The sequence below is a fragment of the Ylistrum balloti genome, unplaced genomic scaffold, assembly GCF_031769215.1.
Source record: "Ylistrum balloti isolate Yb309-2 unplaced genomic scaffold, AGI_CSIRO_Ybal_v1 Utg369830, whole genome shotgun sequence".
Lineage (NCBI taxonomy): Eukaryota > Metazoa > Mollusca > Bivalvia > Pectinida > Pectinidae > Ylistrum > Ylistrum balloti.
In genome coordinates, this window is record NW_026781993.1 from 383,070 (window position 1) to 407,129 (window position 24,060).

The 24,060-nt window shown below is 37.5% G+C and overlaps 2 protein-coding genes across 2 annotated transcripts; both read left to right on the forward strand.

Moving 5' to 3' along the window:
• Positions 1–10,841: 10,841 nt before the first annotated feature.
• Positions 10,842–22,305, forward strand: LOC132545184 (leucine-rich repeat-containing protein 74A-like). The gene is made up of 12 exons (XM_060208861.1): positions 10,842–11,175; positions 12,647–12,822; positions 12,978–13,085; positions 14,470–14,563; positions 16,658–16,707; positions 17,212–17,293; positions 18,536–18,621; positions 18,745–18,939; positions 19,618–19,713; positions 20,854–21,114; positions 21,726–21,811; positions 22,095–22,305. Exons 1-12 carry the CDS (start codon positions 10,842–10,844, stop codon positions 22,303–22,305), a joined length of 1,779 nt encoding a protein of 592 aa, XP_060064844.1.
• Positions 22,306–23,329: 1,024 nt separating this feature from the next.
• LOC132545185 (nodulation protein O-like) lies at positions 23,330–23,803 on the forward strand. Its single transcript, XM_060208862.1, has one exon. The coding sequence runs from the start codon at positions 23,330–23,332 to the stop codon at positions 23,801–23,803; it is 474 nt and encodes a 157-aa protein (XP_060064845.1).
• Positions 23,804–24,060: the final 257 nt, after the last annotated feature.

Genomic DNA, 24,060 nt, shown 5'->3' on the forward strand with positions numbered 1-24,060 from the left:
AGTAAAACACTACCAGCCGTTATCGATAAGGGAGACATTACGTTACAGTAAGACACTACCAGACATTATCGATCAGGGAGACATCACTTACAGTAAGACACTACCAGACATTATCGATCAGGGAGACATACCCTTACAGTAAGACACTACCAGACATTATCGATCAGGGAGAATCACCTTACAGTAAGACACTACCAGACATTATCGATCAGGGAGACATCACTTACAGTAAGACACTACCAGACATTATCGATCAGGGAGACATCACTTACAGTAAGACACTACCAGACATTATCGATCAGGGAGACATCACCTTACAGTAAGACACTACCAGACATTATCGATCAGGAAGACATCCCTTACAGTAAGACACTACCAGACATTATCGCTCAGGGAGACATCCCCTTACAGTAAGACACTACCAGACATTATCGATCAGGGAGACATCACTTACAGTAAGACACTACCAGACATTATCGATCAGGGAGACATCACCTTACAGTTAGACACTACCAGACATTATCGATCAGGAAGACATCCCCTTACAGTAAGACACTACCAGCCGTTATCGATAAGGGAGACATCACCTAACAATAAGACACTACCAGACATTATCGATCAGGGAGACATCACCTTACAGTAAGACACTACCAGCCGTTATCGATAAGGGAGACATCACCTTACAGTAAGACACTACCAGCCGTTATCGATAAGGGAGACATCACGTTACAGTAAGACACTACCAGGCATTATCGACCAGGGAGACATCACCTAACAGTAAGACACTACCAGACATTATCGATCAGGAAGACATCCCCTTACAGTAAGACACTACCAGCCGTTATCGATAACGGAGACATTACGTTACAGTAAGACACTACCAGACATTATCGACCAGGGAGACATCACCTAACAGTAAGACACTACCAGACATTATCGATCAGGAAGACATCCCCTTACAGTAAGACACTACCAGCCGTTATCGATAACGGAGACATTACGTTACAGTAAGACACTACCAGACATTATCGACCAGGGAGACATCACCTAACAGTAAGACACTACCAGACATTATCGATCAGGGTGACATCACTTACAGTAAGACACTACCAGACATTATCGGTCGGTAAGACATTACCATACAATAAGACCCTTTTAGATACTATGACACTATCGAACATTAAGACTCAATCAAAGACATTACTAGACAAAATCTATTACGGTTCAATCAAATACTGCATGATAAAAAGACACTATCAGATACAAAGACAAGACAATTTATTACGTGGTAAACTGGTTTTCACAATCACGTATATATCAATGATGAATTTCATTAGCGTATATATGTATCTATATATTCCATATAGAACACTCCTTCGTCTATCATGTTTTCAATCCTTTCTAGCTATATATTACAAATAACACTATATTTCATCTATATTGAATTCACGAACATTAAAGTGCAAATTGATAAGTTATAAATAGTTTTACGGCGCATTTCGATAATATGTAATTTGATATATAGCTGGAGCTTCATAATGTATTTAAGTACAAGAAGATGATATATTTTAATTCTTTTGATACAGTACATCGAATTCATTAAAAAAATAATTATCTCTCGAGAAATTTGCGTCAGATATATATATGAGAAAAGTGTAAGGTTTCGTTGATAGGCAGTCCTCGTAAACTGCACGTTCTATACACTTCACAAACACCAAAATGTTCTTGTAGTGGCGATTTAAATCCGAGTAACTGTCCTTTTTAGTGGACATTTACGAGAATATCAATTTAATCCAATTTTTATCTTTTGTTACTGTTTTTCATCGGGTTTATTTTTTAAAGAATGAATTCCGGACCCTGGATGTCACTTTAGTTTGACTCACAATCTGTACAATTCAAACTCTCGTTGGGCACAGGGACTAGTTAACGTTCAGTCAATATTTTATGTCATTCGCAACCACTTGACAGACTTTCTTGGGAAAAAATCTACTCGTTGTCGTTAATTAAATATATCCATTCATTTTAATCATACTTTTGAAAATGGCTGCCATCACAAGATCTCGCGTGAACTAGACCTAAAAATAACTCCCGCAAGATGGCGATCTCTGTAAAAATATGCTTGAAATTGCGATTGTTCGAATTTCATTTCATGATTCAACTTTGGAAGGCTGTAAATCTTAGACAATGATATGTTAAAGTTCAGAAAAGTATATCGTTTTTTAAACGAGTTTTAACTTCAGAGAAAATGTTTTAGTATATGATAATTTACGACCAAACAAATCGCGAATATTTTTTTATGGATTAATAAAACTACAGGGTTTTTTTTAAATATTTGCCAATTTTTAAAAGAAGACTTTTAAATAAGATCATCTATATCTGCTTCCTAGCTATCCTGGTCGTTATTTTTTAGATTTGCTAACAAACAAACACAAATTTTACCGAATACAGCCGTACATTGAGTGATCTTTGTTACATGAGCGAATCTGACAGCGATTTACATACTCAATTAAGCCACGCACACCAGATGATTCGTACCATTACGTTCGTTCGGACGAAATGCGATTTGATTTTGAGAACACATTATTCACTGTCGATGTCAATGAAACCACGTAACCATCAAACCCGGATATAATTTGTCAGATTGTCTTTGCTCAACCCACGGGAAACATCTATATATTTCATTTTCCGAGTGAAAAGACATGTACATTATTTCTTCAGTACGACATACCTGTCGTTATTTAGTTTCTATCTATGGGGTCAGCTTTGAGTAATCTAAACATAAAAAAAGGATATTTAAAGGTAAAGTCCTTTTTCTATAGAAACATTCATGTGATGTGGAATAACATACTATCACCGGGCTATACAAATGTTTAGGTAAAATAAAATGTTAACATCGGGCTAGACCAAGTACATTCATGATGATATAAATGCAATTCGGTTACATTCATAACGCAAGAAACCCTAGTATATTCTTAGCCGTCATAATTATAGCAATACCTGACCACAACATTACTTTATGTGTACCCTTATATGGACGATGTTGATCTTTTTTCCCGAACGGCCTTATTTTATATAATATCTATATTTGCATGGCAATATCACATTGTCTAGTCAGAAAAATGGATGTTGATGCTTGTTGCGATATTATTGTTGTTGGCGTAGACATGGCGACGTCACGCTATCAAAATGGCTCTTACACTCGACGAATTGCACTGTAGATAATGAGAAAAAAAGTTTTATTTGAGTTATATTCGGTATGAGGAATGTATATACGTAGGAAAGGTAGATGTAGATGTTAATATATTATGTTATGACGTTTATCGTCGTTATATATGACACGCTAGTGTGCAATATGTTTTCCTGCAAAGTTCTGTCATTTATAATTACCATAAATACCAAAACAAAACGTTTGATGATACACTTAAAATCACTACAAATCACTACAAATGCTAAAACTGGTCTCACATTAAACAAGCCGGGAGGGAATTAGATAACTTGATACTGTACATCTTCGTTCATGATCCTCATCACTCCCACCCTTTCTCTATGGTTTCCTCTTTTTTGTAAAAATGGTTTAATTCGGCTTTCCCCAAAATTAAGTGTTAAGCTCTCTTCATTTTGATTTGCATCAACGACACTTCCTCTCACCCCATTCACACACCTGTTTGTCGACGGTGCGTCGCTGTCATTTCCATCTCCAACCTTAGAAAAGAGATAGACTTAACGTACATTTGACCCTTGTTGGAGTAGGTGTGTGAGGGATGGAACTATCTCGAGAAAATAAAAAAAAGGCTGCTCGAACGCTTACAGGGCTACTTACATATACCAGGACAGGGCGTATGTATGATAATGGAAATGGCTGGGTTCCGCTTACAAGGAAGCACAGAAAGTTATCTTTAATTATAACCTGAGGAATTCAAAACATTAGAAATCATGCTCTATTTTTCCATCAACTACAAAAATGTAGAATGACAAGGATATTTCTAATAGGACCTCTCCTAGTCTCGATTAATTTAAAACAAATGTCAGTAAGACAGAACTAATATATAATTAATATGGTGTGAGGTTCACCGAAACTAAACGTGCTTCCTTTCCGTTTGAGAAACCGTGATCGCTTTCTTAATTATAACCTCTATGAAGTATAGCAAAGTAATACAGCAGAATGTAGAAACAAAAACTCACGTGAAGACTTCTTATCCCTATCTTTGATTCTGCGCCCAAAACACTCTGAACCGAAATATGATAATAAAACAATTACAACATTTCCTTGAGAATTTAGCTTTAGATTTACTGTTATATGGCGATTCGAAATTCAGAAAAGATGATAACATCTGAACGGCAAAATCTTCATCCTCTCTCTCTCTCTCTCTCTCTCTCTCTCTCTCTCTCTCTCTCTCTCTCTCTCTCTCTCTCTCTCTCTCTGCCTCTCTCCTTGTAAATTATCATTCATATTGCAAAAATGCTTGTATCTACGTATTTTGAAGAAACTGTATGTGATAAGTTGTGAAAACTTGCGTCCAATACTTTTTACAAACATTAATTTGGAATAAAATATGTTTAAATGAAATCGATGGATGTTTCGGGACATGATTATTTTATATTTCCTTACTGTATCGCCCTTTAGATTGTTCCATCGGCGACAAACTTCCGGAGCGGAAACTCTTTAAAGAACGATCGGGTCATTTTACTGAATGTTTGTTTATCAATACCGGAAGGTTATTGGCTGTAAAATAGGTGATCTCGTACTCAGAGCGGTAACTTGAGGCAAGGTCACATTACGGGTTCGGACATCTTACGAGAAACCGGAAGTTCTGTTATTGATTCTTTATGTTTATTTCCTGTTCCGGTATGAATTGTTTCTCCTAAAATTCCAATGAGTTCAATGAATGAGCGGAAGTTCTTTGGAATTCGGCTGACCTACTTCTGTTCGTTGGGTTCACGACATTCTGTGACACTGTTGGCGCCATAATTAATGACATGCGTAATATAACTGTTCCATATATCAGCTCTTCATGGCTGGTGGAAGCCGTATTTACGGATAGACATCAATAAAGTATCGGAGTTGACAGAACTGGTCACAAAATCTGTCTATAAGTCGAAAGATTATGTCCGGATCATTTATCATTGATTTGACTGACTAGACACAACCTCTTACGTAAGAATTGCTGACCATGATTAGCGGATCTAACTACACCCTTCTGTAACATAAACCTAAACATCTTCAGATAATTTGCAATGGTTTATGCGTACAAGTCGAACAGCCAAACATAAAAATCGAGCCTTTCTCCTCAGGGTTTTCATTTCTCTTAATGATCGATCAGTGATCGATAACACATATTTACTAGTAGTAACGCCCCCTCTCAGGTGGTGAGCACGGCCTGGTCATTGCGCCCTAGGACACTGTAATACACCCCGACCTCTATCAGTCCATTACCATCTCTATTACGTAAAGGTAATGGAGATGCTGTTCTTTTCATCTACATGTGATTAGGTTCGGGATTTATTTTAACAAACCATAAATGCCAAACATTGTTTTTAATGAGGGTATGTCATGCTAACTGTATTGATTGTCAGGGAACCTATAATGATGGTGTAGCCAGGAGGACGAGGGAGGGGAGGAAGGTTGATGAGGGGGGAGGGGGGAAAGGGGGCGGGAAGGAGGATGGGGCAGTCATCTGCTTCTTTCATAAATAGCTACAAAACTGTCAAGTGTTTTAACATATTAGAAATAAAATGGAAGGAACAGATTCCATTTAATGGCAGCTTAAAGTCCAAAGATAGCAAAGAAATGCTAAATTTGCAGTTACTTGCTGCAGCAACAGGTACGACAAAAAAATAAGCATTGTCACCTTCATAAACTCAACATTGCCTTTGGTTACCAAAACCGTTTTTTATTTGCATGTCCTTTCTTACATTAACAGTGCTGACACTCATCGTTAAATGATTTCAGCATCCTAAAAATTGAATAAACACTATTGATTTAAGTAACATGGACTGCACTTAGATGTGAGCACAGTCCATACATTGTGGCAGCAGCTGGTATCACAGAGTTATATAAAGCTTATAGGTAACATATAAATCAAATTCTTTCGATGTTCGATCAATCTAACTGTATCTGGTAATAAGATTGCACTTAAAATTCTTCTTTTGTCTTAGATTGTAAAGAGGAAACCAAACATGTTTAAATCACAAAAGAGTTACTTCCCCTTTGGCCGTAAGTTAAACCTCCTACAATATACTGTGTGTCGTATATTGCAGTTTGGTAGGATATTTCACTTACACAAATTGTTAAAGGAAACTATTTTGGGTTTTATATTGAAGAAGTAATGGAATTCGTGTCATAGGTCGTGTTTATGACGTTAGAAAGTTTTCTTTCTCCATTAGGTGATCATCCGTCGCTGATTATCAATAGAGATTCCAAGCTTGTCAAGTCTAGGATTAAGTTATCAATTAGGTTTTCCAAAAATGTATGCTGTTGCATGCTTTAATCAATGTTTTTTTAAACATAAGAGAGTTCATGGGTATCCACGGAACTTCATGCTGGTTTCTTTATCATTTTTTGTTTTTTTTGGGGTTTTTTTTTCATTTTTTGTTGTCTATTTATCTTTATGCTTTTTTGGGGACCGAGGACTTTGAGGAGGTGGGGGTGTGTCTGTTTGTCAGTTAGTTAGTTTGTTGCTGTTTTTTTCCTTTTTTGAGAAAACAATACTTATATTTTCTAGTAAGATATAAAAATGCTTTCCACAGATGTACATGTATATAATCCTAGGGTATATACATACTTGTATGGGGAGCAGAACTAAGACGTAGATTGTGATCTACTATTTTAACGTTACGTTCCTTAGCCTCTTTGGTGATTTTTAAATGTATTTCACCTCGTCACGGAAAACACTTAATATCCTGACCAACAAAACCATACACCTTGTGTGGTAGCATTGCCTTATAAATGACTCCGACATTTAGCGTTAATCCCTTAATACACCATATAATCCTATCGATGTCAGTAACTATAACAGTGTTATCACGTAATATTAAGTAATACATGTCAATATCACACATTTTATAAATCGATACGAACGCACCGGTATTATACTGACGTCATAAGGTAGTAAAACACATTGTTATCAGATAAATCGACACAACATTACACCGTATCGATTTTCCTTTTTAAATAGAAAAATATGTACCTTCAGTTGTTTATATTTATCGGCAAATATGATGACAAATTATACGAGATTTTATTTTTAATTAATCCGACCTGTCACGCTGACCTTTCAGTAGACTATTCATAGAGGCCGAATTTATCGTAACAAAGTTATTTCAAGCTGTACCGTAAATGTAATACATTTTTGATATCCTTCCAATGTTTATTTACAACTTAGCTCATTATATAACTGTAAACGTTCATATTTGAACTACACAAGGTTTAAACTAAGCTTACACTACAGACTCATCAAGTCGTTCTAGTCAGACCCTAGCTATGGTTAACACAGGCTAATTTGTCACCGATATCAAATTTTGTTTGATGGAGTGAGCCAAATGGCCTGCTTAAAATTTCGAGAAAAAAAGCAGTGGGTCTGTCATCCTCGGGACTGCAGGGGTTACGATCACTTGTGCAGAGAGCGAAAATATGTCAGTCTGTCTGAACAAAAGAGTTGACATCGCTCAGTGGTGCTGAAGACAAGAGGTGACATCGCCCAGTGGTGCTGAAGACAAGAGGTGACATCGCTCAGTAGTGCTGAAGACAAGAGGTGACATCGCGCAGTAGTGCTGAAGACAAGAGGTGACATCGCGCAGTAGTGCTGAAGACAAGAGGTGACATCGCTCAGTGGTGCTTAAGACAAGAGTTAACATCGCCCAGTGGTGCTGAACACAAGAGTTGACATCGCCCAGTGATGCTGTTGACATCGCTCAGTGGTGCTGAAGACAAGAGTTAACATCGCCCAGTGGTGCTGAAGACAAGAGTTGACATCGCCCAGTGGTGCTGAAGACAAGAGTTGACATCGCTCAGTAGTGCTGAAGACAAGAGGTGACATCGCTCAGTAGTGCTGAAGACAAGAGTTGACATCGCTCAGTAGTGCTGAAGACAAGAGGTGACATCTCCTAGTGGTGCTGAAGACAAGAGGTAACATCGCCCAGTGGTGCTGAAGACAAGAGGTGACATCGCCCAGTGGGGCTGAAGACAAGAGTTGACATCGCTCAGTAGTGCTGAAGACAAGAGGTGACATCGCTCAGTAGTGCTGAAGACAAGAGTTGACATCGCTCAGTAGTGCTGAAGACAAGAGGTGACATCTCCTAGTGGTGCTGAAGACAAGAGGTAACATCGCCCAGTGGTGCTGAAGACAAGAGGTTGACATCGCTCAGTAGTGCTGAAGACAAGAGGTGACATCGCCCAGTGGTGCTGAAGACAAGAGGTTGACATCGCTCAGTAGTGCTGAAGACAAGAGGTGACATCGCTCAGTAGTGCTGAAGACAAGAGGTGACATCGCGCAGTAGTGCTGAAGACAAGAGGTGACATCGCGCAGTAGTGCTGAAGACAAGAGGTGACATCGCTCAGTGGTGCTTAAGACAAGAGTTAACATCGCCCAGTGGTGCTGAAGACAAGAGTAGACATCGCCCAGTGGTGCTGAAGACAAGAGGTGACATCGCCCAGTGGTGCTGAAGACAAGAGTTGACATCGCCCAGTGGTGCTGAAGACAAGAGTTGACATCGCCCAGTGGTGCTGAAGACAAGAGTTGACATCGCTCAGTAGTGCTCGCTCAGTAGTGCTGAAGACAAGAGGTGACATCTCCTAGTGGTGCTGAAGACAAGAGGTAACATCGCCCAGTGGTGCTGAAGACAAGAGGTGACATCGCCCAGTGGTGCTGAAGACAAGAGTTGACATCGCTCAGTAGTGCTTTAGACAAGAGGTGACATCGCTCAGTAGTGCTGAAGACAAGAGTTGACATCGCTCAGTAGTGCTGAAGACAAGAGGTGACATCTCCTAGTGGTGCTGAAGACAAGAGGTAACATCGCCCAGTGGTGCTGAAGACAAGAGGTTGACATCGCTCAGTAGTGCTGAAGACAAGAGGTGACATCGCCCAGTGGTGCTGAAGACAAGAGGTTGACATCGCTCAGTAGTGCTGAAGACAAGAGGTGACATCGCTCAGTAGTGCTGAAGACAAGAGGTGACATCGCTCAGTGGTGCTGAAGACAAGAGGTGACATCGCCCAGTGGTGCTGTAGACAAGAGTTGACATCTCCCAGTGGTGCTGAAGACAAGAGGTGACATCGCCCAGTGGTGCTGTTGACATCGCCAAGTGATGCTGATGACAAGAGTTGACATCGCCCAGTGATGCTGATGACAAGAGTCGACATCTCCCAGTGGTGCTGAAGACAAGAGTCGACATTGCCCAGTGATGCTGATGACCAGAGTCGACATTGCCCAGTGGTGCTATAAGAAAGATAACTCTAGCCAGAAGACGAATCTTCCCTGACTATCGATATCGTAAAGCAAACGCATTTTTATGATTATTTACTGTCCCGAGGGTCTCCTATATGTTACAAAAATTGTGATAATTTTGTAGGTAATGAGTGGTTTTGGTGAGTAATATGGCAATGGATACATGTGTCTAATTCAATCAATCAAATATTTGATTTCTATGTCATACATTTTGATATATTTTGTCTTTATTATACTAACATTTTAAAAATTCTCACCAATATTTCACGTCTTATAAATATCATATCGTTTTGTTATTAAATTACTATGTAAAAGTCCCGATGTACCTTGTTTGAAATACTGAAATGTAAGTTTAGACCAATTAAAATCAACAGAAGAGATAGATTCGATAGGAATGAGATATGTTCATTAGGAAATTACTCTTATCTAAATCACCGTATATGTTAAAACTATTGTGTCGTCCAGACAAATCGTGTCTATTTTGAAGTATTATCCTTAACGTTCATCTTACAGGATTACGGTCATTGTTATGACGGACTTGTGTCCAGACATGCCACTGACCGCGTCCGTAGGGCGATAAACAGTGGTCATTGTCAGTCGACCGTGACTTTTAAGACTGACTTGTCTGAACGGTCCCTTACATAAAGTTTACTTGTAATTCACAATGGATTGATTTCAAATGGAATAAAACTCGAGGAATATCTATTTTAAAAAGGTAAGATTTTAGATTGGTTCATTACTGAAATACGTGCTAAGGTCTATGCCAATAGTTCAGAACAATTCAGATTTGTCGTTGTTACTTATCAAATTTCTTATAGATACAAAAATATATAAGAAATCTTCATATATATTTATAATGACGACTGAAGATGTATGACAATTAAAACCGACTTTTATCTATAGAATTACCATAATCATTATTCAATGTTGATAACCACGCATTTTATTTTCTCATCTTAGACAATGTGTCCCTGTCCCAGGAATGCAGCATTAAATAGGATATTTGACGACCGTGCTGTTTTTGTTGGCAAATCTACAATTGACTAGAGATTAAAATTGTCAATAATTTATTAAAATTGAACAAAATAATTTGTGGCTTTGCATCATTTTCCTCATTGCCGATTGACGTAATGACTTAATGACGTCACAATTGATACAATCAAGGTAACCCACAATTAATTAATCTTCCAGGTCATTGCAAAAGTAACACACTTACAATAGAGGATGGAAATAAAATCAAACATTCAAAGCTAAGAGACAGCTTCTTTTTCGTTTGACTCATACACAATCCTTGTATAAAATTCGATTTCACCAATTGATGTCGAAAGTTGAAAATGAGGAGATTGCATTACGGTATAAGATGCATTGCTTTCTGTGTTTTATTTTTAGATACTTTGACGATGTCAGTCACTTCACCGACAGCCAATCGTGTGGCAATAGGGAAAAGCACCCACATGATCGGCATCCGTAATGGAAAACCTAGATACATACGTAACTGTAGCACATTTTACAGTGAAATAAAGAGAGAATCGGGGAAGAAGGTAGCGCGTGAGCGAACAGAAACTGCACCACCAGCTATCGATTATCACGATGATGACGTAATCAAAAAATTGGGTTTAAGGAAATATAGTAGTCTGTTGAAATCAGCTCATCGCATGAGATCCGAAAGATTATCAATGCTGTCGGAAGATTGGTGGAACCAAGAATATTCAGACAGTGATTCAGACATTGGAGGTTAGATAACTGTTTATCTTTCATGTCTTTGTCAATTCTATGGTGGCGTTTTAAAACACTGAATGATGTCTCGCCCCTGATTTTATGGCGTTCATCCGTACAGTAAATTAAATCTCAAACAGCTGTCTCTGACATTAAATTTGTTCTGTCTATCACATGACTTGGATAATTTTGCAATGTTTCCAAAACAACATCTAATTTGACTGATACAATAATATCTGTGTTGATTCTATTGTCACTTTGTAATAGCTCTCTCTTTGATGATGTCACTATGTTTATAGCTAATCAAACAAGACATGCTCCGGGACGCAGGTTACACAGTATAGAAAATAGATATGGGCTCATGTTTTGTTTCTTTTTGGGAGGGGGGTTAGGGGGTTGGGGTTGTGTTGTGTTAAATAAACAAACAAAAAATGAAAGCGTTTTGACGAAGACATATGAAAAAGATAGATAGATTGTATTTGCCACAGGGACCTGATAATTGATCCTTGTTATTTGGAGATAAGATCAGCATTTGGTCTAATTACAACCATCTTCTTAACAGACCAGAATATCTCTATGTAAGTCAGGATTTTAACAAGGTCTCAGGTTCCTGCTGTACAAAGGACAATGGCCTCACTACAGTCCTCAGTATCAGAATTCACGAAATAATGTTTATATACCTGTCCTCTAGAAGGATCCATATCATTGTGTAGTACTGATAAAACTGTAAAGAAATGATTCAAATGTCCAGAAACGTTTTGATAAATCATATATATTGATCCATATCATTGTGTAGTACTGATAAAACTGTAAAGAAATGATTCAAATGTCCAGAAACTTTTTGATAAATCATATATATTTATCATTTCTAACTAAGTACAGCGTTACCAAAACTAACTGAAAGTTAAAAAAAAACATAGATTAAAAAAACACGTGCGCAATTTTATCTTTCGGCTGTACAAGAGTAATTGATATTTCCGGGTATGGAACAAGATCGTACAAAAAAATACATTTTGAAAAAGAATAATCATTCTGCAGTAAAACCACGAAATTTTGAAACCTCGAAAATTAAAACAAATTACTGTATTCAGGCTTTGGTACATCTGTTTCGACAAAAGTTTTAAGTAACTCTAATTTACATTGTAGCATGATCAGTCTTGAACAATGAACAAAATCTACAATAAAATGTACCAAGATGATATACCTTACTGTATATGCTAATTTTGAGGGGCTAAAATTTCATGGTCATCACGATTTAAGTTAGTTCCCAGGGATTAAACCTGGCGCTTGTTTACTTAATTTATATGTATCGTACCTTTCCTGTCACTGTCACTTGGCACTTATTTTTGGTCTACCTTAAATTCCCCGAGGAATACATAGAATAAGATGCTCCAAACATGACTGAATCAGAACTTATTGTCTACCTAAATAGCTAGAACAAAAACAAACCATGATATTAATGAAACCGAATGAAAAGGTTTTGTTTCAGAGGAAGGTTCGAAATCTTGGGACTATGACCCTAAAAAGCATTACAAGTGCCTATGCGGAACCTTGGGTGTTGTTCCGTGTTCTGCCTTTCTCCGCCAGATGGACAGCACCACAATGAACCTTTCTCATAGTTACATCTCGGAACGCGATATCCGGATAATGAGCCATTTTCTGATGGTGAGTATCCGGATTGAAGTGTGACATGATTTGATCATATAGATGCTGATTTGTAAAGCAAGTTTTAATTCGTGAAGAGAATCCGATATAAGTATTTATTTATTCTTACAGTTTTGTTGTAACTGTCATCTGTTTTTCATTCACTTATTTTCAAGAACAACACTACCATACTGCGGCTGGACGTATCCGGAAATGATGTTGGACTGAAAGGGTCGCTAAGTCTGGCCGACGCTATTCGCGAAAACGTCTTTATAACTGATATTGTAAGTCCCAGTCTGAATTTTTCATGTTTTCATTATTGACCTTGTAAGTCTCCTCCTTGAAAATTGTCAGTCTCCATTAATGACCTTGTCAGTTTCCATCAAACCGGACCTTGCAAGTCTCCATCCCTGAATCACTGACCCTATAAGTATCCATCACTGACCCTATAAGTACCCATCACTGACCCTATAAGTATCCATCACTGACCCTATAAGTACCCATCACTGACCCTATCAGTACCCATCACTGACCCTGTAAGTACCCATCACTGACCCTATAAGTACCCATCACTGACCCTATAAGTACCCATCACTGACCCTATAAGTATCCATCACTGACCCTATAAGTACCCATCACTGACCCTATAAGTACCCATCACTGACCCTATAACTATCCATCACTGACCCTATAAGTATCCATCACTGACCCTATAAGTACCCATCACTGACCCTATAAGTACCCATCACTGACCCTATAAGTACCCATCACTGACCCTATAAGTATCCATCACTGACCCTATAAGTACCCATCACTGACCCTATAAGTACCCATCACTGACCCTATAACTATCCATCACTGACCCTATAAGTATCCATCACTGACCCTATAAGTACCCATCACTGACCCTATAAGTACCCATCACTGACCCTATAAGTACCCATCACTAACCCTATAACTATCCATCACTGATCCTATAAGTATCCATCACTGACCCTATAAGTACCCATCACTGACCCTATAAGTATCCATCACAGACCCTATAAGTATCCATCACAGACCCTATAAGTATCCATCACAGACCCTATAAGTACCCATAACAGACCCTATAAGTACCCATCACTGACCCTATAAGTATCCATCACTGACCCTATAACTATCCATCACAGACCCTATAAGTACCCATCACTGACCCTATAAGTATCCATCACTGACCCTATAAGTACCCATCACTGACCCTATAACTATCCATCACTGACCCTGTAAATCTCAATCACGGACATTTTCAGTCTTCATCACTGACCTTGTAACTGACCTAGTTAATCTTCATCACATGACATTTCAAGTCTTCAGTGACCTTGAAAGTCTTCATCACTGACTAATGTGCATTTTCGTTACTAATCTTTTCAACCTCCTCCACTGATGTTGTAGGTACATCTCACTCGGGAAAATGTTGATATACATTTTGTAATAATGTTGTCCATTATGTTTATAGTAAAACTTGATTTGCTACATATTCTTCGCCGAGGTCATAAAACGAAACTGAAATTGCCTACATGTAGTTTGTTTTCGTGGTAGCTATTTACGTCTTTGAAAATAACAGACTTTACAGTAATTTATTTATTTATTTGTTTATCTATTTATTTCTTCATTCATTTATCTATTTAGAACTTGACAAGCACGAATCTCGAGGCTACGGGAATACATGCTCTGATCAGCGCCCTACTTATAAACAGAACAGTTACCAAACTCAATCTTTCTGGTACGTACCGCGTCAAGTCGACAAAAAAATCAAGTTTGTATTGTTTCAGTTGACCTTGAATTTCAATTCTGCAATTTACAAATCACAATTTATAAAATTGCCTAACAAGCATTAATCAAGAATTTAGAAATACTGTTTATACAGTAGATACATATGAGATCAACGACATCATATAGTAACAAAACAAAACAATCACACACACACGGGGTGTAGGTTTTTTATCATTTCACACAGGGCATATTTAGAAACAAAACCCAAAGAAACACACACACACGGGATGTAGGTATTTTTGTCATTCACAGAGAGCATATTTAGAAACAAAACCCAAAGAAACACACACACGGGGTGTAGGTTTTTTATCATTTCACACAGGGCATATTTAGAAACAAAACCCAAAGAAACACACACACACGGGATGTAGGTATTTTTGTCATTCACAGAGAGCATATTTAGAAACAAAACCCAAAGAAACACACACACACACACACACGGGGTGTAGGTATTTTTGTCATTCACACAAAACCCAAAGAAACACACACACGGGGTGTAGGTTTTTTATCATTTCACACAGGGCATATTTAGAAACAAAACCCAAAGAAACACACACACACGGGATGTAGGTATTTTTGTCATTCACAGAGAGCATATTTAGAAACAAAACCCAAAGAAACACACACACACGGGATGTAGGTATTTTTGTCATTCACAGAGAGCATATTTAGAAACAAAACCCAAAGAAACACACACACACACGGGGTGTAGGTATTTTTGTCATTCACAGAGAGCATATTTAGAAACAAAACCCAAAGAAACAAACACACGGGGTGTAGGTATTTTTGTCTTTCACAGAGAGCATATTTAGAAACAAAACCCAAAGAAACACACACACACGGGGTGTAGGTTTTTTATCATTTCACACAGGGCATATTTAGAAACAAAACCCAACGCAACACACACGCGGGGTGTAGGCATTTTTGTCATTCACACAGGGCATATTTAGAAACAAAACCCAACGAAACACACACACACGGGGTGTAGGTATTTTTGTCATTCACAGAGAGCATATTTAGAAACAAAACCCAAAGAAACACACACACACGGGGTGTAGGTATTTTTGTCATTCACAGAGAGCATATTACGAAAAAAAACCCCAAAGAAACACACACACGGGGTGTAGGTATATTTGTCATTCACACAGGGTATATTTAGAAACAACGTGCTAACATATTACATTAAAACACTACGTGATTAACAAACATAACATCCTGAAAACACACGTTGTGAGACCTGTACCATTGAGAATAATTTCACTAGTCAAATGATCATAGGTGTTATATCACACTTTCGTATTTAAATTGTTTTACAAAATTAAACAGCTCAAACCAAAATGAAGTCGAATGTTAAGATATGTGATGCCACTTGAAACAAGATTTTGGTTCATTTTTATCTGTTGAGAATGTGGGCAGGTTTGAGTTTGTCTAAGTTGTTCGATTTATCTCCCTTCCATCGTCGATCTACTGGTCTGAGTCCCACGAGATCCAGTTGGTGGTTGAATTGTGATCTGACAAACTATTCATCTACAAAACGTGTTTTTACTGGGTAGTCATGTCAGTTAAAGCGATTGTAATGACAAAAATTACTGTCAGAAAATATTCTAAAACGATCTGCTTATCAAGCGTTGTACTTTTTTTCTATTGTTTGAAAATTAGAATACTTATTTATACAAGAAAAAATGTTATTGATTGAAGGAATTTATACAAGAAAAAATGTTATTGAAGGAATTTATACAAGAAAAAATGTTATTGAAGGAATTTATACAAGAAAAAATGTTATTGAAGGAATTTATACAAGAAAAAATGTTATTGAAGGAATTTATACAAGAAAAAATGTTATTGAAGGAATTTATACAAGAAAAAATGTTATTGAAGGAATTTATACAAGAAAAAATGTTATTGAAGGAATTTATACAAGAAAAAATGTTATTGAAGGAATTTATACAAGAAAAAATGTTATTGAAGGAATTTATACAAGAAAAAATGTTATTGAAGGATTTCAAAAATGAACAAACACTTTTAATGTATGATGCTATTTCAGGTAACAAATTAGACCATCGACACATCTCGGATCTAGTTCGGCTGATCGAGGTAAGGCTGACATCTCTGGTGACATAATTTTATCAACGGTGTCTTATTTCTTCAGTTGTCATCACGAGTGTATCATTGTACTATTTCAAGTTTGATATAATGCTGTGAAATATAAGGGTATTCAATAATTTTGTCCTAATACTCTGTCCTTACGGCAAAACAATGGAACTTGTATTATAAACTATTTATTACTATTTACAAACATTCTTCCAAAATATTTTTCAGAGAAGAGAACTTAAAGATATTTGTATGGACATCCCCGAAATAAGTTTAAAAACTTACTAAATCAACAAGAGTGAAATCATGAAAAGCCAATATATCTTATACAATTGTGTCAGCTTTCACAGACTTGAATTACGAAAAGAGCTGCTTGTTGCGACTGTGACAGATCGGCTAGTGTAAAGGACGACAACTCTGCGTAGAGATTACAATTTGCCGAAAAATGTTTACGCCCATCAGAGGATTGTGACGGATATAATAATTCTGCTGTTTTTCTCATTTAAGGAAAATGACTACATCGTTGACCTGGATCTCTCCCACAATGAGCTGGACGAGCTGGCGGCGTGTAAATTAGCCCCTGCAATAGGTAATCGGACACCGACTGTCGGACCATTAAAACATTAGTAGAACGTTTGGTTAAGTTGTGTACGTACATAAGCTTTTATAATAGAAATTTCCGGTACAGATGCCGATGTCTGACCATTGCTACACGACATGTCACTTGTGTTCAATTTCAACACTCAAGTTAGGAATGATTATTACCGACATATGTAGGTCAGAGGTCCGCTTTAAACGGAAGTAGGAAAGGTCTTAATACTTTTGTCAATGTTTTAGTTTTTTTAAGTGTTCTGGCAACCTTTTTACCGACAAAAAATTACATCTCTACGTCGGTGTGGGTGGCGCTACTGGAAAAGCTGTTATATTGATATATCTTAAGTCTCGGGCAAGCCTGTAAGTAAGCTAGCTACTGACAAACAACAGAAAACAACAGATATTATATTCTAATATTAAATACTTTGCCTTTTTTACAGTTTGGTTTCATCGATAAAAAATGTTCACAAGTCATTGCATTCCCGCAGAAAGTTGAAATATATCGTTATCTCACTTTAGAATGTGTTTGAAAACAAGATTCTTTTAACGTTAACTTACTAATGTGACATTCCTCTCCTAACAAAATTAACAGTAGTGTTATTATCTCTGTCGGTATAGCATTAGACTTTGCAGCCACACGGGAAGATTCGCTGTCATAGTGTTCTGACGTTCCCTACACGTGGCGGTTTGTGTTTTACAAGATTTAGTTTCAGTGTCCTTAACCTTTTACTCCAATTGCTGCAGATATCATGCGACGAGTCTTCCGTATGTTGTTCGGCGATATAGTCAGCAGCTACTATGCCACAATTTGATTCCGACTGTACCTAGCAAATCGTCTAGATGACTGAAACTTTTCATGTATCACTAATCTATGTTTGTCTTTAAGTTTCTTTAATCCTTCTATTTTCCTTTTCCTTTTTGTACTATGTAAGAATGCCTATCATTATGAACGAGCGGAAGAGAATACGTGTAATTCAGAACCGCGGTAAGAAAATGGCACAGTCCGTAGTTACAACTTCCTTTAAGGTTTTACAGATTAAAGTAACCATTGAAATATTCCGTAATTAGAAAAATTACATAATGCCCTGCGGTTTATTAAATGGATAGTCCATGTGCCTTGATCTTCGTATCTTTCATACATGTATTTTATTCTATATTCTATTTGTTTGACATTTGAAGAGAAAAAAATGACTCATTATATCTAAAATCTTCGCTAATTAAATCTATTTTGATCTAGCCAGGAATGTTTCACTGAAGAGATTGGTTCTTGGGTGGAACCACTTCCGGCGAACTGGGGCCACCTCAATAGTCAAGGCCATATGTGTAAGTATATATCCGGGGAAAACAGATCGATTTATAATATTTTTATGAAGATTAACAATTATCATAAGACTTGGTGAGACAAATGTTATTACTAAACTAACAGATATAATTTACCATTTATAGAACAACGTTGAGCTACTGGATGTGGATCTGTCCTGGAATGGATTAGGGGAGGATGGATGCCGGGCATTCAGAACCTATCTGGGAGACAATCATACCTTGGTATCACTGGACATATCCAACAATCGGATAGCTTTCCATTCTCTCGGGTATTTTATCGAAGGTCTGGTTAAGAATGACACCTTAAGAACTCTAAAGGTAGGTCACGTGTCCCATAACTCTAAAGGTAGGTCACGTGTCCCGTGCCTCTAAAGGTAGGTCACATATCCCATAACTCAAAATGTAGGTCACGTGTCACAAACTCTAAAGGTAGGTCATGTGTCACAAACTCTTAAGGTTGGTTAGCTATCTCATTCTCTTAAGGAAAGTCAAATGTCTCGTAACAACTAAAGTGGGTCAAGTGTCTAAAAGCCTTTCAGATTGGTCACGTGTGCCATAACTCTAAAGGAAGCTAACAGTGTCAAAACATTTAAGGCGGGTCACGTGTCCACGTGTTTCATACTCTTAAGGTATGTCACGTGTCTCATAACTTTTAAGGTAGGTCATATGTCCCATAACTCTTACAATAGGACATGTGTTGCACAACTCTTAAGGTATGTAAAGTGTCACGTGATCATTTGCTAAGTTGATGGATCGTGCACATGCTTTGCAATATGCGGAAAATAATCGCGTATTGCCAAATAAAGTCAGTCCTAGACTCTGTTATATGCATAAAACTGTACAACATACCTGGGACTTTTTTCTCAATGTCGAATTTGTTGTCCGGCGTATTTCTTGTATGCTGGAATTCGTTCTTTATGTTAGGACAATGACTCAGGTTGTTTTGTAAATTTCGGTTTCATGTTGGATGTCTCATAGTTTGTCCCTTTGTTCCAGATGCATGGCAACCCCATTACAACAGAAGGTGCCGAGGCTTTATGTATAGCCTTGCAACACTGCCAAACTACATCCTTGACCAAGATTGACATTCATGTAAGGCTTATTATGTTGATGAAAATAACTAGTGGATATTTCCACACACATTATATAGTAATAACATTTTAATACATTAATAATGTAAAATTTGTACTTTAAGGGATATTGCACCCAAGTTGCAGATTTGTGGATGTTTTGTGCCTTTTAAGAACTCATTTTTATGACTTATAACTCTATCAACAACATCAAAATATCTCTCCTGTGGTTAGTTTGGGGAGACGAAGTTTGTGGGAATACTCTCAGCCAAACTGTCTATATATAGCGCCGAATATTGGTTATATGTATTGTGTCAATACACAATTGTTCATTCTGTTCACTGAACTCTCTGTTGGAATTACAATTTTATTACTTCGTTAGGTTTATTTTCTGTTGATTCTATAATTTACACAAATATTTCATTCAGTTCTGCTTATTACAATGCAAACCTGTTGTGACGCAACCAGGACCGCGCGAACGTTTGTGAAAGGATAGAATTTCTGAAAATTATATATACATTTGTTTAAATGATAAACTGTGGTGTATGATTTCTATAAGGACACATTAAAGTAGATTTCTACAATTCTAAGTATAGAGGTACAGACTCTATTGGAGAGATTTGAATCTCTTCTTGACATTCTTCTGATTCAGAAACATGGCCTTGACTTTACCAAACTGATTTTAAGTTTATTTAATTTCCACAAAATTAGTGCTGTTTTAATTTACTAATGAGTATAACGTGAGAAAATGTCTTTGATAAGTGTAAGTGATATGATATTGTATTTGTGTGTGTGAGTATTTTGTTAAGTATACGTAAGTTTGCTATGTGAGTGTAAGTGGGTGTGAATGTTGATGAGTGAGTTTGTGTGCAGGAAGAAGTAGATACATGTGCATGATGATTAAGATGATGATGATGATGATGATGATGATGCATGTATATGTGTAAGACATATTCAAGTCATAGCACACAAGTGTGAGAGTGTGGGTGTATGTTTTTGTGTGGTTTCTCTTGTATATTGTGTATTATGTAATTTGTAAAAACTTGTCAAAAATAAATGAATTACAAAAATTTAAAAAAAATACAAAAACTTAAAGGAGATGAACAGTTTTCTTCAAAACCATAAAATGACATCCTAACTTGTGTGGAATACTTTTTTTTAGGACACACCTGTCGACGAAAACCTATGCAAGGCTAAACGCGATCTACAGGCTGTCCATGATATCATTGTCATCCACCGTGAGCCAGTGGGTCACAGATTCTCACCCATTACGGTGCGGATAGAACACCAGGACTACGACCCTGTCATTGTATTGTTTGAGTATATGAAGCGTGAAAACTTGCGACTGATTGACCTTTTCAGGAACTTTGACCGAGATCAGAATAATGCAATCTCCCGAGAGGAGTTCCGGGAGGGTTTTCTTGTAAGTGCACACTTCTATAGCACGAGATCTTTTTTCCTATTTTAGAATTTACATTAACGGAAACCGTAAATCATGTTAATCAAACTTGTGCACTGAAATATCAATAATTGTAGATACATATTATATTACAAACAAATGTGCACCGGTCATAACGATGTCATATCACTCGATAACTTTCTTGATTTATGATCGTCATGAATAGCACGGCTTAGGACATCTTTGAAATAAAACACCTCAGACCTGAAGATTCGTTGCCAGCAAACCAACCAAGTTGATGCCAATCTTTTGAAAATTTGCAATGACGCTTGTTCCAAACAGAGCCGATTATTTTGACTTTATTGCTAACAGGAGATTCCTTTTTTGCCATCAAAGAAATCACAGGTGCAAAAATCTACTGTTTAGCCTTGAGACAAATCACCTCATATCATCAGTTCGGTGTCTTTTAATTTCCTATGACAAGAATCAGGGAAGTTAAGTTTGTATATCGACAACAGTGACGTTGTTTAACCCTAAACGAAAAGTGAATCAAATACTTTCTGGGCGTTACATTAAAAAAAATTTGTTACTCTTACCAGATATGGCATTAACAAACTATCATATTTTTCGTGTAGATGATGAACATCACTCTATCCGAAGATGGTCTAGACCATCTGTTTAAGAAAATGGACAAAGACAAAAACACCAATGTTGATCTTCAGTAAGTTCAAAACGAATTTTTTTTTAAATGAACAAATTTCTTCCCCCCAAACAATTCCGATTTTATGAGTTTTATATAATATTAATTATGTTAATATTTTCCCATTTTGCCATGTTTTTCCCATGTTTTTTCCCTTCTTCTCCTTTTCTTTTGTGCTTTGTTTTTTTCAAAAGAAACATAAGCAGTGATTTGAAACCTACAGTTTTTCCTTCCTACTATTTGTGATAATAACAAATTACATACATGGTTTCATCAGTAACCATTCAATTTCTTATTATTTTAGTGAATTAATCGCAAGCAGGCGGGAAGCAACACGACGACAACTAAAGACAACAAATAATATTATAGCGGAAGAACGATACAATGAAATGGTAACCGATATTCGATCCATGCTCGCTAAAGGCAAGAGTACTTCTGCAAATAAAGAACCATCCCCTAGGCTCGAACAAGCACTTCCGGTCCAACAGAAATTTCCAGCAAAGCGGAAAGTGTGATAAAACCATTATGATAATAAAACAGATTTCTTTGGCGAAGTGTCTTAGTTATGTCTCTAACTGATATACTGAATTAACACATTTGTACTTCTATATGATGTACAACAAATTGTAAATCGAAGAAAATTCAAATGATGGCGGTGGTATCTATTACTCAAATAGATTCAGGACATCAATGGTTTTCCTTCAATATTGCGGCTTCTCAAGACTTCTTGGTTGCCTGGGTTTACCATTGGAGCATGTGGGCATGATGCGTCTTGGAGTTGTCTCTGTAGGTTGACTGCTGAAACAGTCTGCCTTATTTCTTTGAGTAGGCTGCGAACTAGAGCCAGCGGCAGGCTTGACTTCGGAGCATTCAGACATTTTATTGACAATTCATGTATGTATATCGGGAGATGGAATAGACACGACTCTATCTGGAGATGAAATAGACACGACTATAAAGGGAGACGGAATAGACATGTCACTATCGGGAGATGGAATAGACACGACTATAAAGGGAGACGGAATAGACATGTCACTATCGGAAGACGGAATAGACATGTCACTATCGGAAGATGGAATAGACACGTCACAATCGGAAGACGGAATAGACATGTCACTATCGGAAGATGGAATAGACACGTCGCTATCGGCAGACGGAATAGACATGTCACTATCGGGAGATGGAATAGACACGACTATAAAGGGAGACGGAATAGACATGTCACTATCGGAAGATGGAATAGACACGTCACTATCGGGAGATGGAATAGACACGTCTTTATCGGGAGATAAAGGGAGGAAAAGACACGAATAGACACGGGAGATGGAAAAGACACGTCACATCTGGAGATGAAATAGAAATAGACACGACTGGATCGGAAGATGGAATAGACACGTCACTATCGGGAGATGGAATAGACACGACTCTATCTGGAGATGAAATAGACACGACTATAAAGGGAGACGGAATAGACATGTCACTATCATGTCACTATCGGGAGATGGAATAGACATCTGGAGATGACATCACTATATAGACATGTCACTATCGGAAGATGGAATAGACACGTCGCTATCGGCAGACGGAATAGACATGTCACTATCGGGAGATGGAAAAGACACGTCACAATCGGAAGATGGAATAGACACGTCACTATCGGGAGATGGAATAGACACGACTCTATCTGGAGATGAAATAGACACGACTATAAAGGGAGACGGAATAGACATGTCACTATCGGAAGATGGAATAGACACGTCGCTATCGGCAGACGGAATAGACATGTCACTATCGGGAGATGGAAAAGACACGTCACAATCGGAAGATGGAATAGACACGTCACTATCGGGAGATGGAATAGACACGACTCTGTCTGGAGATGGAATAGACACGTCTTTATCGGGAGATGGAAAAGACACGTCACAATCGGAAGATGGAAAAGACATGTCACAATCGGAAGATGGAAAAGACACGTCTCTCTCGGGAGGTGAAATAGACACGTCTCTATCTTGAGGTGGAATAGACACGTCTCTATCGGGAAATGGAATAGACTCGTCTCTATCGGGAGGTGGAATAGACACGTCTCTATCGGGAGGTGGAATAGACACGTCTTTATCGGGAGGTGGAATAAGAGATGGAACAGACAGTTTAAAATAAATCAACAACATTTTTACAACAATATTAACCCTTTTTTAATAAGAATTTACAGTATTGAATGCCTTAGGTTAGACTTTTTACAGCAGTCTTATTATAGTATTTTCCACTGTTTA

Excerpts from the sequence above, each read along its gene's own strand:
- LOC132545184 (XM_060208861.1), top strand. The coding sequence starts at position 10,842 with ATGTCAGTCACTTCACCGACAGCCAATCGTGTGGCAATAGGGAAAAGC. Across the intron at positions 11,176-12,646 it reads CAGTGATTCAGACATTGGAG|AGGAAGGTTCGAAATCTTGG; the intron begins GTTAGATAACTG and ends GTTTTGTTTCAG. Across the intron at positions 21,812-22,094 it reads AACACCAATGTTGATCTTCA|TGAATTAATCGCAAGCAGGC; the intron begins GTAAGTTCAAAA and ends TTATTATTTTAG.
- LOC132545185 (XM_060208862.1), top strand. The coding sequence starts at position 23,330 with ATGTCACTATCGGAAGATGGAATAGACACGTCGCTATCGGCAGACGGA.